At 41.1% G+C, this 15,701-nt stretch overlaps 3 protein-coding genes across 3 annotated transcripts in view; 1 reads left to right on the plus strand and 2 right to left on the minus strand.

The window, feature by feature from the left end:
• Positions 1-15,701, plus strand: part of spaca6 (sperm acrosome associated 6) — a gene marked incomplete at both ends in the record, with an annotated part of 47,333 nt that overhangs the window by 24,462 nt on the left and 7,170 nt on the right. The gene's annotated exons all lie outside the window — the stretch shown is intronic.
• has1 (hyaluronan synthase 1) lies at positions 224-3,020 on the minus strand (the record flags this gene model as incomplete). The annotated part of the gene is made up of 4 exons (XM_079228058.1): positions 224-1,667; positions 1,763-1,895; positions 2,014-2,239; positions 2,331-3,020. 4 exons carry the CDS (start codon positions 3,018-3,020, stop codon positions 992-994), a joined length of 1,725 nt encoding a protein of 574 aa, XP_079084184.1. The 3' UTR covers positions 224-991.
• On the minus strand, positions 7,495-10,179 carry LOC306745321 (trypsin-3-like; the record flags this gene model as incomplete). The annotated part of the gene is made up of 5 exons (XM_079228084.1): positions 7,495-7,644; positions 7,747-7,883; positions 7,981-8,243; positions 9,848-10,007; positions 10,140-10,179. The coding sequence occupies 5 exons, from the start codon at positions 10,177-10,179 to the stop codon at positions 7,495-7,497; spliced, it is 750 nt and encodes a 249-aa protein (XP_079084210.1).

The raw sequence follows: 15,701 nt of genomic DNA on the forward strand, positions 1-15,701 counted from the left end.
CTGTGAATAAGGTGATCTTGATTCAAAGAAAACAGAACAGTAAACAAAAGAAAATATATTTAAATTTGTTTATTTCTATACAAGTTCCCAAAACCATCACATTCTTTCTGGCAATTTAAAGCCATTACAACAAGTATATATATATATATATATATATATATATATATATATATATATATATATATATATATATATATATATATATATATACACAATTCTAAGCAATACACTTGTCCATTTCCTTCTGTAAAATGAAACTAGACAACGTGCATCTTTCACACATCCTAGTACGTACTACATGAAGGTTTCAGGTTTCAGTAAGTGACTCCATATGTTGATCCACTGCCATCATTATCATTGTCCAGTTTTCTCATAGAGAAACAAAACTTTAACTGTCATTTTCTGTAGTTTCAAGTAAATGTGCAACGCTGCAGAAAGTGTCATTCAGGATCCAGTGCAATAACAACGAATGTACGGTCATAAACTGACAGAGTCAAGCAAGTGGAGTTCATTGTGTTGTTAACATATTCTCTATTCACACACATGGACATATATATATATAAAAAACATATATAGACCAAGAGCCATTGCCCATCTTTAAATGCTTTAAAAAAAAAAGCAAAGTTGCAGTTTTCTCAACTTTGGATATCATGAACAAATATCTGATGGAAGGCCATCTCGTCCACCATAATCTCACAAAGAGAAACCTGAGAAATGCATGGGCCCAAAAGCCCTCAGTACAGTATCCTTTAAATGTGCAACACCTCCAAACATCTTCCCTTAAATATATGTGTGATATTTTTGAATATCATATTCATTCCTTTTTTTTTCTTCATTTTCGGTTTGTTGGTTTAGCAGCTGCATACCTGTCCATTAGTAAATAAAATGTTTGACAAAATAAATAAATGAACCCACTCAATAAAATAAAGTCAATGGTTGAATTTGAATAAATAATGCTCCTTCTCTTAGTTCTTCACAGGTCCCTTTGGAGCTACACACTCAATGCATAAGTTTGGATGCGTCTCCTGCATGCCTTGCGGAACCACGCCCAGTAGAGGATAAACATTAGCAGCCAGTAGCATACGTATACCGCACAGCCAAAGATGATGAACCTCAACTCCAGTTTCTTGGCTTCAGTCGTCCAGTCCAATTGAGTCTCCTTGTAAATTGTGTAACTGAGCCCGCCTAATAAAATGGCTACCCACACTGACAGAGGGAGGAGGGGCATGTAGTTTCCAACAATCTTACGTCTGCCTGATGTCCCCCAGCTGCTTTTGTTTATGGTGAGAATGGCAAAGTACTTAGCAGGCAGCAGGCTGGTCATGTAGAGAGCCGAGTAGAGGGACATAAACACCATCACCATGTCTCTGCGCAGGATGCAGCCGTACGCCGCTTTCACCAGCCCAATCAGCTGGATGCAGCACAGGATCCAGAGGATGTCCCACGCCGTGCCGATCCAAAACAGCTGGATGATGGTGGCGGTGACGAAGAAGGGGAAAACGCCCGAGATGATTGACTCATAGGTCATCCAGAGGTGGTGCTTGTGCCACCACATTGCATTGAAGAGCCACTCACGGAAATACGATTTTGTCCAGCGAGTTTGCTGGTTGAGCCAGCGCAGAAACTGAGCAGGTGTCTCTGTGTGGCATTTGGAGCGGGCTGTGTATCTAAAGGAGATGGCAAAAATAAGATATAAGAAACCTTTATCATTACGGCAGAGATTGCCCCATAAAGATAGTTGCGTCTGATGCAAGCGTCTTACTTCGTGGCAAAGCCCATGCTCAGCATTCGGTTGGTAAGATGTCTGTCGTCACCAAATGTGCAGTGACTTCCCAAAAACTTCTGATTGTACCAGGACTCCAGAAACTGCTGGAGGAGATCGTTCCTGTACAGACCTTCATGGAACAATTCAGGAATGAGTTACAACAGTGTATTTAAGCCATTTCTACTACTTGACATGTAGAATGATTACTTTGATGGACATCACAGGAGAAACATATGTATTTCCCTTACCTAAAGGACCACTTATGCAGGACACACAGTTGAAAAAGGACTGGCAGGACCTTTCAATGTTGAAAGCCATCCAGTACCTCAGACTGCTCATGAAGCTGATAAAGGAGTCTTTCAGGTTGAGGATCATCACATCTCCTCCCACAGCTCCGTACTTCTGGTCACTTTCCAACACTTTACACAGCTCCACGGTGGCCAGAGAGTCCAGCTTGGTGTCAGAGTCACATACCTGGGGAGGGAGAATAAGTTGCATTCTTAACAAATGTTTCTTATAAAAGTTTCTTAACATGAGGAATATGATATAATAGAAAAAAAGATACCTGTATGTAGTCAACTGATGTCCCAAGTGCTTTAAACGCGGTGTACATCACCTCCCGTTTGCCGCCCCACTTCTGCATGATGCACACGCAACTCTTGCTCTGGATCATCCGCTCTACCTCTTTTCGCTGTGGATCCTCACCAAAGGTCTGCTCAGCATATCCTCCTGGGCCCGTTTCCGCACCAGCATCCTGCTGGGCCTGGTTGACGTCCCATGTATGGTAGTTGTTCTTCCACACACAACAGCCAGGGTCCAGGTCCGCAAACACCTCCCTGAACATGTCCATCATATACTGGTCATCATCTGTGTTCCCGTCAATCACCATGATGATGCGGAGTAGCTCAGGAGGATATGTGAGGGCCCTGATGGAGCAAAGGCACTCTCTGAGATACAAAGGGTCCTCCTGGTAAGCTGATATAGTGAAACCAATGGTTTTGGTGAAGGTGCACGCTTCTGTGCGATTTTTCATTCGACGGTGCTCAATGAAGGCGAATAAGCTCTGGACCAACACGTGGAGGGTGAGGAGTAGTCCATACAAGCCAAAGGAGATGATTCCATACCGGGAGGTCACTAACTGGAAACCGTCAACATAGGCCCACACCATCACGCCCAGGACCAGCAGAGCAAAGGTGAACGTGAAGATGGCGCGGAGCGTTAAGCCAAGCTTCTTCAGCAAAGGTTTCAGCTCCATTGTGCTTTTTTACCTAACAAGAGCACAAACACAAGACATTTATAGTCACCGGGTTTAGTTTGTATGTGCGTAAAGGATTCCTACCGGTCTTTGTTGTGCTATAAATGTAAGCAGACACCACTGTGGTTTGGGTGGAAAGGGTGTTTCATATGAAGTTAGTTGTTTTATGTAAGACATGTTAACAAGCTATACAAGTTGGAAAATAATGCAGCTGGCAGACATAAAGCTTTAAGCTCAAGGCTAATGTTTTTAAAATCCTTGGAGTCAAGACTGTTAAAGGTGAATATCACTGATTAACCTTTTAGATCTGTAATGATGACAGTCCGTCTGGTCCTTTTCTGTCTTGTTTATCAATAAATATGTCAAAAAATGTCCTTTTGGCAAAAAATGCTCCGAAATGTAACTTTCAAAATCTGGCAAGTATTTGTCATTATTATTTGTTATAAAGGCTTAAAACACTGTGTAAAAACTAAAAAGTCAAGAAACGTATTTGAATTTTCATCAGATTTCTCTTCTAAACAATTGAAAATGAACATGAGCAAAGCTTTTGAGATTACAGAAATTAAATGTAACCTCTTTTAAATCTTCTCAAACAGTTGTGTTTGCCCAAAGCATTCAGTGTGCATGTTATAGACTTTTATATGTGTCCATATCCAGGCGTTTTAGAGATTTGTTTATCTCCCTGAAGCAGTTCCTGTCCAGCTGAAGACAGAACCCATTATTGCCCTCCTCACACATCCAGGCAGGCTTTTACAGGAAGCCAGTACACTGTTTCCTCCCCAAAATGAATATCTTCAAGTTGTAAGGCGCTACAAATTTCAATAAAGTATCTATCTATCTATCTATCTATCTATCTATCTATCTATCTATCTATCTATCTATCTATCTATCTATCAACTATACTAATACTATTATTTACAACCACAACATATTATTTCCAAAGAAAACGCCACTCAAAGTTCAGTGAAAAGCAGTGAAAAGCCAGTCAAACTCTCTCAGCTGTGCTCAGCTCGGCTCACTTCCACCCCGCCCCGCAGAAAAACTCGCAGCCTTTTTTTTTTTATACCATTACCGTAATGGACCGAAGAGCCAAAGCTACGCGTTGTATTGTTCAGAATCCGTTTGAAATACATCGATTGCGTAAATACTTGAGGAATTACAGCGATCTTGGATTTGCATATTACGTTCTGTCGCCGGCTATAGGCTCCGTAGTAAAAAACTGTGCCTTGTTGTATAGAAACATAGTATGTAACAGTTGAGGTAATATAACATAATATATCAATAACATAGAGGCTCAGTGGGTCCAAGAAACTAATAGTAATAATAGTACTAATAATTTGCTAACATGAGTTACCATTTTGTAATTAATTGTATTTACATACAGGGTCATTCTTATCATATTTATATATTTAACTGTTCAAAGCGCAAGAATATGACATACCCTTTAATTATTTCCGGTTATATAAGAAACCTTATCTGATAGAAAACTGGTCAAAAAAGTCGCCACAAAAGGCAAAACGGTATTAATCAATTAAATCAACACTACATTAAATAATACATAAATAAACAGGTAAATATATCGTTAAATGTAACAGTATCAAGCATCTTGCTGCTGCTAACAATCGGATCTTCTTTATCAAATCAAATCGTCATAATGACTGTCTGTGATACAGACATTATTATGTTTTCATTTAGATTACAACCAAACTCTGTAATTACTCTAATTATATACGTATGGCTAATTCAGCAGCAAAACAGCGATACAAAAAACTGTCTAAAAACATGCAAACGTGATTTATCTTCAACCCTACCTGATCAGTCAAGTTCCCCTGGTGTCACATTTGTGGGAAATCCACTCGATTTTCTCTTTTGTGGCAACTTGCCGTGAACGTCTTGGTTGAACGCGAGACAGAGACACGTACGCGGTTTTTATGGTGGCTCCATTTCTTAGGGTGCATCAATTATGCGCGCCTCCCTGACTCAGCCGTGCGTCAAGAGCAACGCGGTCCCTCTGACAGAGTGCGCGGTGCGTACATGTCTGCTAATTTTGTTTTGTTTTACCATAGTGATGTAAGAGCCTGTGACTTCTGAGAAGAATTTTCTAAAAAAATAGAGGTTCCCAAACTAATCAGTAGTGTAGGAGCTTCAGACTCAGTGGAGACTGAGTTTCCAGCCAAGCTAAACCTATTTCAATCTAACATGAACCTAGACCTATTTTAATAACACCAATATATTGTATTTTATTTCATTCCATGACCAGATGTAACTTAGAGATGTATCTGTATACAAATATTGTAAAAGTTACACCCAGTACAGTTCAAACAGTGAATTTTGAACATTGGTTGTATATAAGTACTAAAGTACGATACTTACTTGTACTTTACTCTTATGCTACTTTTTACATCTACTCCAATAAATGTGTGTACTTTTTACTCTTTAGTATTAGTTACTCTACATATTTAGGTTATTAATACAAAATATGAATCATCTAATTATGTATATGTTATTGTAGGTTATTATATATTTTTCTGAAATGGGCCATTGCTATTGAGTACTTTTGCTTTTGTTTTGTAACATACATTTTTTTCTGATATTGAATGCAGGACTTTTACTTGTTACAGAGTATTTTTACACTATTGCTACGTTTACTTAAGTAAAAGTTCTAAATACTTCTTTCACCACCCACATTAAAGTTGAAAGTCTCAAAGTTATTATGTTTCGCCAGAAACTGTGCAGCGATTAAACAGAATGTCAGGTATTCAATCACATAACCTTGAGAGAGCAAAGATAAGAAACCCCAGAAGCTGCTCTCAAGCTTGTCCACGAGTTGGATGTTGCCCTCTGCTGGCTCCTATCTAACACTGCGGAAGTCAAGAAACCAAACTGGTAGTAAAGTAGCAGCAACACTTTGAGTTGTGAAGTGTATTTTGAGAGGAGTCAATGGTGTCACTGAGTAAAATGAAGTCTTCTCTGCTCTGTCCTATTATCTGTGACTTCAGAGGACTGAAAATGCCACTTCTGCTTCACTGAGTTGCTACCGCTGACCTGATTTAACCGAGAATAAATCCCTGGAGAGTTACTTTACGGGGAAATCTGTTGACCACTCATGAGGGTCCACACCCATAGCCGCAGGAGCTGGCCCGGTCCGTCAACACGCTCCATGTCAGACCCAAATAGAAGCCGCCGGGCCGCTGATGTCATGTGTGGAGGCTGAGCCAATCGATGTGTTTATGGACAGCGACTGAACGCTCTCAGCTTTCTGCGCATGTTATTAAATGTATTATTATGTTCTGTGGGCTTTTCCCATTACATCTGTATGTTTTTATGTATTTACTTCACTGTCTGCTTCTGTGACATTGTTTTATCACCTTTAATTCATCACTTCCAATATATTGTCATCTTTTCCTGTTAAATTGTGTTATGTCTTTGTAAGGTGCTAGGTAAAAATATTATCACATTATTTATTTGCTTGTCAGCTATTTGCTTTTGTTCTTTCTTTTTATACCTCCAAGGCCAAACTGCTGGGTGTCTGCTTCTGGCGTGTCTCTGGCTAATCATTGGAGTCGCTGAGGGACAAACTGCATTCGTTTGTGGCCACATCAAGAACATGTTCGATAAAGGACACTGCAGAAAGAGACATTTTAAACTATTCTACCCAGCTGCCATGACTTCTAAATAGCTCGTAAACATGGCTCTGTGAAAGCATTCAGCATGCTTCACTGCAATTAGAGCAATTTCTCTAACATGCAAATATGTCTTTGTTAGGCCTCTTGGTTCAGTGATCGGGAACATGTTTGGTGACTCACCCGCTGCTCTGTGCCCAACCCAATTAATCAGAATCCACTTAAATACTTATTTTGTAATTTGATTGTTCTCATATGTACACCTGTTGTTGATGCCAGTTTTCACCCTCACACAGAGCGGTCACAGAGGTGGTGCACTTGCAGGGAGTCCGTGTCTTATACTCATGTAGGGGCTTTAAATGGAAGAGTGTGCAGCAGCATGCCTTACAGTTTCAACCCATAGAGAGCAGTGCAGCAGCATTTTGTCTTTTTTGCCCTTTGTGATTTACTGTTGGAGGCTTTAAATGTTGGGTTTGTTCCTCAGATGCTCTGTGTTCTACTGGGGCGTCCATGAACAAGGAATATGTCTGCCCATTAATTTTGAAGTCATTTTGAGTCAGAGCTCATAGAATCAAATACATTCCTGCTTACCAAAGCAAATAATTGTGGGGCTGAGCACTAGTGGCTTTTCAGACACACTTGTTTTATACACCTGCAGAGAAGTTCAGTGAATTTACTGTAGTGTAAAGTCTGGGGGTTTAATGCAAAAGACAGGATGTTATACTCTTAGATACTCACTGTCTTTCTAATTCTAATAACTCACAAATAGACCTGTAAAAACCACACATAGCACATCCCATAGTTAGACTTTACTGTCAGTTCACATGTGAATTCTTTGATATCTTCACTGCTCAGCCAGACGCCATGGTAGTCTCAATCCAGGAGCTGTAATTGCAAACTTTAGTGTACACCCCAGGCTTTTTTCTCAGAGCGCAGCCATGCCCCCAAGACACAACTCCCTGGAGTTCCCCGTCACACATCATGGGACCCCCGGAGTCACCCTAAAGATGAAAAAAAAAAAAAGATGATCTTTTCTGTTGCATTAAATCAAGAGGCAGACACACTTGTGTTGTGCTCCAGCAGCCATGGTCTCTCTATAATACCTGGCAGGAGTCTTTTCCTCCCTCCAGATAACCAGCACAGATCATGTTTTCAGTGATTTGGAAAGGATATGAATTAAAGCAAGTGTCATTGCTCAGGAGAGGGACATCCAGGCACTGCAACTTATGAGGGTACCTTGCTGAAAAAAGACGGTGAAAATGTGTTTTTATGAACAATAATGGCATGACATGGCATTTTGTGAGCATTTGCCATCAGATAGTTTCTCTTTAACTCACAGCCCTCATCGCTGGGACGAAGACTCCCCCATCCGGAGATCTGGCACGTGGTTCCTTCACTGGCACACTTTGAAGGGAGCATAGCAGGGCGTACATAGCTGTTCAGAGTGGCAGGTCGAGTCAGTTTGATCAGCATGATGTCACTGTCCTGCGTGCGGGAATTGTAGTCAGGGTGGCGAATAAACTTGGCAGACATAATGTGCTGTTCAGTCCCTTCAGGTTCCCAGATGTCGTGCTCCCCCAGACGAACTTCTACATCTGACCTGGAAGAAATACATCTATATTTAATGGTGACTTTGCCGCCAACGCACCCAGTTCAAACAGTACACACCCGTTTCAAGTATGAACATTTCATATACCAGTCTCTGCTTTTGGCAGGTGACAAGATTGAACATTAAAATTGATGTTGACAATTAAGGTTGATTGTTCACATTGATTGTTCACATTGATGTTGAAGGTGCGGTGGACGGCGCTACTTACATCTCATGGTGACTAACTTGACTAATGATGTTAAATGACATTGGCAAAATGCCTGCTGAGTAAATTATTTCCCCAAAATGGCTGCCCATACAGGAAGACTGTTATTGTGCATGAAGAGAATGCAACATACACTTGGCATCATGTTTCTCTACGTGAAGAGTAGAGCAGGTCATGTAAATTAGATGTAAATTAGATGTAAATCCGATGCCGTTTGGCTGATTTACTTTTGCCAGTAGGTGGCGCTATGACAATCTGAACATTTGTCATGTACATGTCCTCAGGCATGGACCAGTATCATGCATGAGGAGTATTGGAGTAATAGCATCATGTATGTAGGAGTTACAACAGCTTTCTTTCATATAGCGGTTAGCTCAAAGTAGGCGCGTCTTTGGGTCCCCGTCACGTCAAGGCCATTGAGTGAAAACGAAAAAGCGAGCGCACAAGCCATACTCCTGAGGGTCTTGATATCACTTTAGAACAGAAAAGTCGATTGTCTGAAATTTGTAGGAGGAATAGTATTTGGCGTAAATGCAAATATATGCTAAAATTAGTATAAATGGGCCGAAAATGGCAAATTGGCCGAAGTACTGTAGCGCCCCCTATTGTTCAAATCAGACGCCTGATTTATTGCAAGTTAGGGGATGCGATGTGCACATATACCCCAAGTTTGGAGTCGTTTGTCCAAATGGTTTTAATGTTATGAGTGTTTAAAAACAAGACACGCCCCTAAGCTGGTTGATTGGTCGATATCTCCTCAGCGCAATAAGATATCCAATAATTTTCAATGCAGTATTGATGATCCAGCTCCAATAATGACAAGTACCAAGTTTGGTATGAAACGGAGCAAGTGTTTAGGAATAAGCTACAATAATGTGTTTTGCACAAAATCCAAGATGGCGGAAAATATTCATAGGCGGACTTTATGGGTCTGAGAGGCTTTTTTGTAGAGCAGGTGGAGATGGTCATGTGTGAATTTTTTCAAGTAAAAAAACATTCTGGGCGAGGGGCGTCGCCGGTCCAACTTGTAGGGGGCGCTCATTTTTGGGAACTTTTTCCCCCGGCTTTGATACATCCCTATTTTCACCAGGCCTGACAAGTGTTCCAAATTTGGTGAGTTTTTGAATATGACAAGTCCCCCAAAAAGCAGACCAATGTACAAAAATAATAAAACGGAATAATAATAAGAAGAATCCCAGCAATTTCAATAGGGTCCTACTCGGACTGACTACGTCAGTCGCTCCGACCCTAATAATAATAACCCTTTGTATTTCAATAGGGTCCTCTCGGGACTGACTCTGTCAGTCGCTCGGACCCTAATCAGTGTTAACCAGCTGCTAACGTTTTGATTTACACGCTGTGAAAAGAGGTTAGCGATCATATTTCTTACTTTGTTTTGCAGTGTGCAGCAGAGAGCACCCACTCATTAGACAGAAGAGTCCCGCCACAGAAGTTGTACCCAGTGAAGAGAGACACTTGGTGAGGCACAGAATTTTTCGGACACTCAAACCCTCCTACGATCTTGTTATCGTCCTTCAGGGCAGCTGCAGCTGTAAAAAAATTAAAGAAGTGAGAAAAACAGTCAGTTACTGTACATCTATCATATCAACACGTGAGACTGTGGCACCTTTTGATGCCCCATAATTACACTTTTTACAGTATCTATCAATTATGTACAATACCTGCCCCTCCAAAGAAAGTCAGAAGAAGAAACAGCTTCATGCCTACTGTCTGTCTGTCTGTCTACCTTGCAGGTTACTGTGCACCAACCCTTTTAGTTTCAGGCATTTTAGTCCTCTTATCTCTTGCTTATCGTCAGAGGTACACCTCAAATACTAAACATGTGTTACATTTCCCCAGAGCGCTGTGTTTAATGTACAGTATTCAGAAAAAGACAGACAAACTAACTGGGGAAAACAGCTTGGAAACACTGACATTTGGAATTCCCCTCTGTCCGTATGCTTTGAGTTAGAGTGCTTTGAGTTAGATTTGAGCTCACAGTTCTTAGTAAGTTTGTTCTCACTTTGGAATCAGTACATTTGCTATAAAACTATTTCACCATGGCCCTGCCTTTCTGTACAGCAGGTTTATTACATATCACATATATGTTCTGGATAAGAGACATGTACTGCCTTCAAGTGAACCACAGAGGGGCGTTCGTACTTGTGGGTGTTGACTAAGACTTGGTATGTGGGTGCAATTCATTTGGTTAAAGATGCTCTGGGCCAAAGTACAATTGTGCCATGGCAAATAAGCAACTTTCAACATCCAGAGAACCCAGAAAAGAACTTAACTGGTAGTATTTTACTTTTGAAATGGTCCCCTTCCTCTTACAAGACAGGTTATCTTCTTATCAGCGAGCTGCTGTCTGGGAAAAAGCAGTATGTAGCTGTGTTGCAATGCATGATATAATAATCATTTTTGCATTGCTCAACCTTAGCAAGAAATAATCCAAACTCAGAGAGTTCAAATATATTCAGAAAGTGTGAGACAGTGTCAGCTTTTTCCAGTTTCCTGTCTGCTATACAGTAAAATGTCATTTGTTGAAACTAAAAGCCTTTATTTTAGTAATGTTTTGTTAATTGTAACTAACACAACAATTTTCTTGACTGCTATAATCTTTTATACAGTTGTGTGTAGGTTTGGAGCATGTGCACAATATCACTAAGTTAAAATAAAAATAGATTTCCTAAAGCAGAACTTCTTTAGGCAGTTTCATTGTACAATCCTGTGGTCGACTGCTTGGGGAAACCAATGCAACTCTTTCCTCTATCTCTCTGGTTTGCGTATGAAATATTCAAAGGAACTCAGCACTTACAGTTTTGACATTGGAAAACTGCATATCACTGCTGAGTCAAGGCCTCAGAATGGAGTTGTACTTTCTTTGTTGTTACTTTCTAGAGGTACGAGGCTCCGTTACTCATGTATGAGTATAGATGTTTATCAGCACCAGACAGGCTACACTTAAACAAAGCCTATGATTAGACACTTAAGGCTAAGTCCTCCACCCATAATTACTGGGTAACACACTCACTGTCTGCCTCATTCCTTTTACTACCTGCGTATCTTCACTTGTATTCCTTGCAATCAAGTATAACAACTTGTCGCAAATAAAAACGACACACACTAGCGATACGTTTCATTGGAGTAGCAGTAGACTTGTGCAAGCTGTGTCTCATCTCATCTCATCTCGAAATACTGCTGGACCCGTCACTCTAATATTTGTTGTACTCATTTATGGCTGTGATCTCATAGACCTCTCTTGGTTGCAGTGATTCACACTTATTGAAAACATATTTTATTGATTCTTTTATATGTAATTGACTGTTGTCTCATCCTTACTCTAAAACAGCCAGTAAGTAATCAACAACTGCTTCAGTTTAAGACCCTTTTCCTCAATTGTTACGCCCCCTGATTTAACTCCGCCCTCTTGTCTAATTGTGGCAGATCTGGTGCACCTGGAGCAGCGGGAGACCACCTGAAAGACATCAGGCAATCAGTGGGCTGGTGATATGGACACCCAGATCCAGTGCTCTCTCTCTCTTCAGCTGAGCTGGGAGAGGTTGGACTGGAGCGTGGATGGTGCCTGAGTGCAGGCTACCATTTATGACATGTTGGGGGAAGCTGTGTAGGGGTTCTCTGCCGTTTTTGTTGTCATTTCTGTTTTCTCCTGTTTTGTGGCTAGCCAGGGAGGTCAGTATTGTTGTTCCACGATAGGCAAGAAATACTTTGTTTTCTAGCCTTTGTTTTGGCCTTTGAGACCCTGAGGCCTATTGCTTCCGTTTTAGTTCTTTTGTTAGCTGTCAATACATTATTTTTATTGCCGCTTATCTCGCCTGCCTTGTTTCCTTTCCTGGTTCCATCTTTGCCAAAGCTAATTTCTGTTTGTGTTGTGTTGGGCCTGTGTAGCCCTAGGCACACTAGGCGGGCCGCAACACCAATTTAATTAGAATTTACGTCATCAACTACCGCTTAGCAAATGTCAAACTGAACCGGGTGCTTAATACAATGGCGCGTGTCTTCTCATGTCATACATTTTAGCTGCACAGAGCAGGTGCAGATGGCTGCATCAGTTAAAAAAAAAAGAGTATCTGATATGCTTACTTTCTAGACTGGGCAATTGTGGGTTTTATTAATTTAATCAAACATGACAGCACTGTTCATCGCAGATGCACCTGGCAGAGATCTGAGTCTACTAATGAATGACACTTTTGCTTTCAGTATGCAACCCTACAGGGTCGTGATCTCCTGCGAGGGCTCTATTTAAGGTGGGGGGTGAGAGGGGAAGTGCATCAACCACTGCACCACAAAAACAGGGAGAGGTTAAGCACTCTTGTTTTCCCCAGTAGCTTTCAGCAGCTTTCCCTGGTTACAAATGAGTATCAACTTGTATGCAGTTACCATCCCCAGTAGCGGAACCGAGGTAACTGTGGAAAACAAAATGCAGTGTCATACTTCTATCATTAAAGAAAACTAGCTTGGCAAAGTCGTGCAAGCGAAAAGTCCCTGAGCTAATTGCTTTGAAATATCTTTGATGGACTCGCATGACACCCAGATGCCTGTTTTAGTTGCACATGTGCAAAACAGCATTCAGGATGTGATCCGCTGGATGAATTAGGATGAGTTCTTTGCTGCAATTTAAAACTGCCATCTTTCTTCATTAAGTTGACCACAGCTATTTTCCCCCAACAGATGCCACCCTACCCCTTAGTTACAATACATGGAAAGGATCCAAACTTCCATTTATTTCACCATCTGTGCTCCGTGTTTAACTAGTTCCGGTTCTCCTAATCCCTTTCCACAGTACCTCAAAATACTCTCGGAGAGACAGAGAGAGCACTGTGTCAGGGCTCTGGATGACTTATGCACTGCCAGGCTTGTTTGCTGTCAGACAGAGCCCAGGCTGATTATTCATATCCCTTAGGTCTGCTGAGGGGGACCAGGCGTTGTGGTTGAAAGTAGGGCCGAATGTAAGGAAGTGGTTTAGGTTATTGAGGCTCAGCTTTTTTTCCCCTGTTTGTGGTGTGTTTCATGGAAAAGAACGTCACTCAACCATAGGGCCCGAAAGCCTTTGGCACCCGTTTCGACTCGAAAAACAAAATTCCTGACCTCTCTGCACCCATGAGACCAGGGTTTGATTTCCAGTCAGCGCCACAACAAGATCAACAAACCTTTGAGGTTTCAGGACACTGCAGATTCACACTATTTGTGCCTTTATCACAGAGTCACTGGAGTCGAGGAGTTTCAACACAGCAGTTAGTATCCCAGCATTTCACAAAAGGAGTTGTGGGTTTAGTGCTCACAGTGCTCTGAGCTCAGTGTTTTTCACTCCACAGTGATGAAAAATACCGGGTGTATGACAGTGACGCTGGGAGCAGCAGTATGTCATTAGCACCGTCCCGCACACAGACACAGACAGACACGCATGCATTTTAGTTGGGCCTTTCAGGTTTCTACCCCACCCTCCCAGCTGCTGGAATGAATAATAAACCCCCACACTCAAACTGCATATATCACCATCTATACTAAAACTAAATTCTCTTTAAACCTCCACCAGTTGTTTTACACACCCAAATTGGTATTTGTGCGGCACACACATAATTGCATGTTTGGTTGGTAAATCAAGAACTCTGGCAAGCCCTCGGCTCTGAAGGCTCCCCTCAAACTATAGCCTTTGGATAGCTATTAATATCCCCCACACACACCAGCAGAATGATCTGCCTTTAAGTTCTGTTACAAGACGATACAGCAGCAAATTCAAAAAACACATTTAAGCACAGAAATGAAAAATGGAGGATGTATTGCTCAAGAGGGTCAAAACCAAATAAAACAAAAGTCGTCATACTGTCTAGACTTTATTCTAAAACAGTAACGCTATTTAGTGTTGCAAATGGAGCTGACCAGTTCAGATTTAAAGCAAGATGAGGAGTAACTGGGTCAGCTTATTTTAACCTGTTTCCTGTAGTTAGAACATTTTGGTTTTGGACCTTGTGTCAAATATTTCCCAGCGGGGACGAATATTCAGATGCTGAATGTTTACATAAATAAGAGAAAGGCAATGATAACAGAGACATGAGTCCTCCTCCACTCTCACATAAGGGTGTTGCTCTGGACTCATGCAGGGACTGAGAAGTGTGTACAGAGACATATGTAGTGTCTCTCACTCTCTCTCTCTCCTTCGTTCCTTCCTCCCCCTCACATCTGGACTATTGGCAGGCCATAGTTCCTGTGTGGTGTGTGTGTGTACATTAGCGGGGGACTCACATTTTAGGGTTGGGCAGGTTCTAGCAGCTCACACTGCGTAAAACTGATCAGTTCAAGATATTGAACCTCATCGTGTTTCACAGTGTGAATGCTCCTTTGTCTGATTGTTTGAATTGTAGATTAGACCTCTTTTATATTTTCCTAAATCCAGTTTATTTTTATTGTGCACTCAAGGACATGTCAATCAAACTGGTGTTGGTTTATTGATTGAGAATGGCTTTCATCTGTTTTTGCAAATTAACTCTTCATTTTTGGAAGAATTTGTCTATTTTATGTCGAAGTTTTGATTTGCCGCATATTATTTGTCCAAAGGATGTATATTGTAAGTGGCAAACTTCTTTAAATTCAACTTCCAATGAACGATGTGCCAACAAGTTTGCTTCTGTGATAGATGTTTGCCGAGTGCTTTTCAACAGCTGTTTAATTCCTGTTGATAAAGTGGGCTCATCCAGATACCGTGCACAATAAACTGAGAAATATTTAATCTTGCACAATGTTAATCTTGTCTCAACGTCAGTGTATTTGCATGGGAAACACAGATTACTGTTTTCAGGAAACAGTCCATCATGTTTTGCAATTTTCCAAAAGAAAAAATGAAATCATAACCGTGTCATACAGATGCACAAATGTGTGGGTAGAGCAGAAAAAAACAAAGAGGAAACATGTGGGAGGAAATATGACCATGAAGTGTATCTCAGATGAAGCATTTATCCCCCAGTTAAAGGTAGGGCTGTACTCTGGGGACATGAGATTGATTTTCAGTCTCCTCCAGCCAACACTCCCACATGTCCACATGGGGTTTAAATGGCCTCCAGACATTTAAACAACTAAAGATGTTCATTATACTGCACAAACTTTCAGCAAGTCTGGGCGTTTTTTTAGTTCTTTCGAATCTTCTGGTTTGCCCAATTATTTGTTGTTTTTAACTCTTCTAATTATTCAGGTAATCTGTAGGTCAAATTTTTTTTTGGCAGGGTCTT

Source organism: Taurulus bubalis (genome assembly GCF_910589615.1).
Source record: "Taurulus bubalis genome assembly, chromosome: 12".
NCBI classification, from domain to species: Eukaryota; Metazoa; Chordata; class Actinopteri; order Perciformes; family Cottidae; genus Taurulus; species Taurulus bubalis.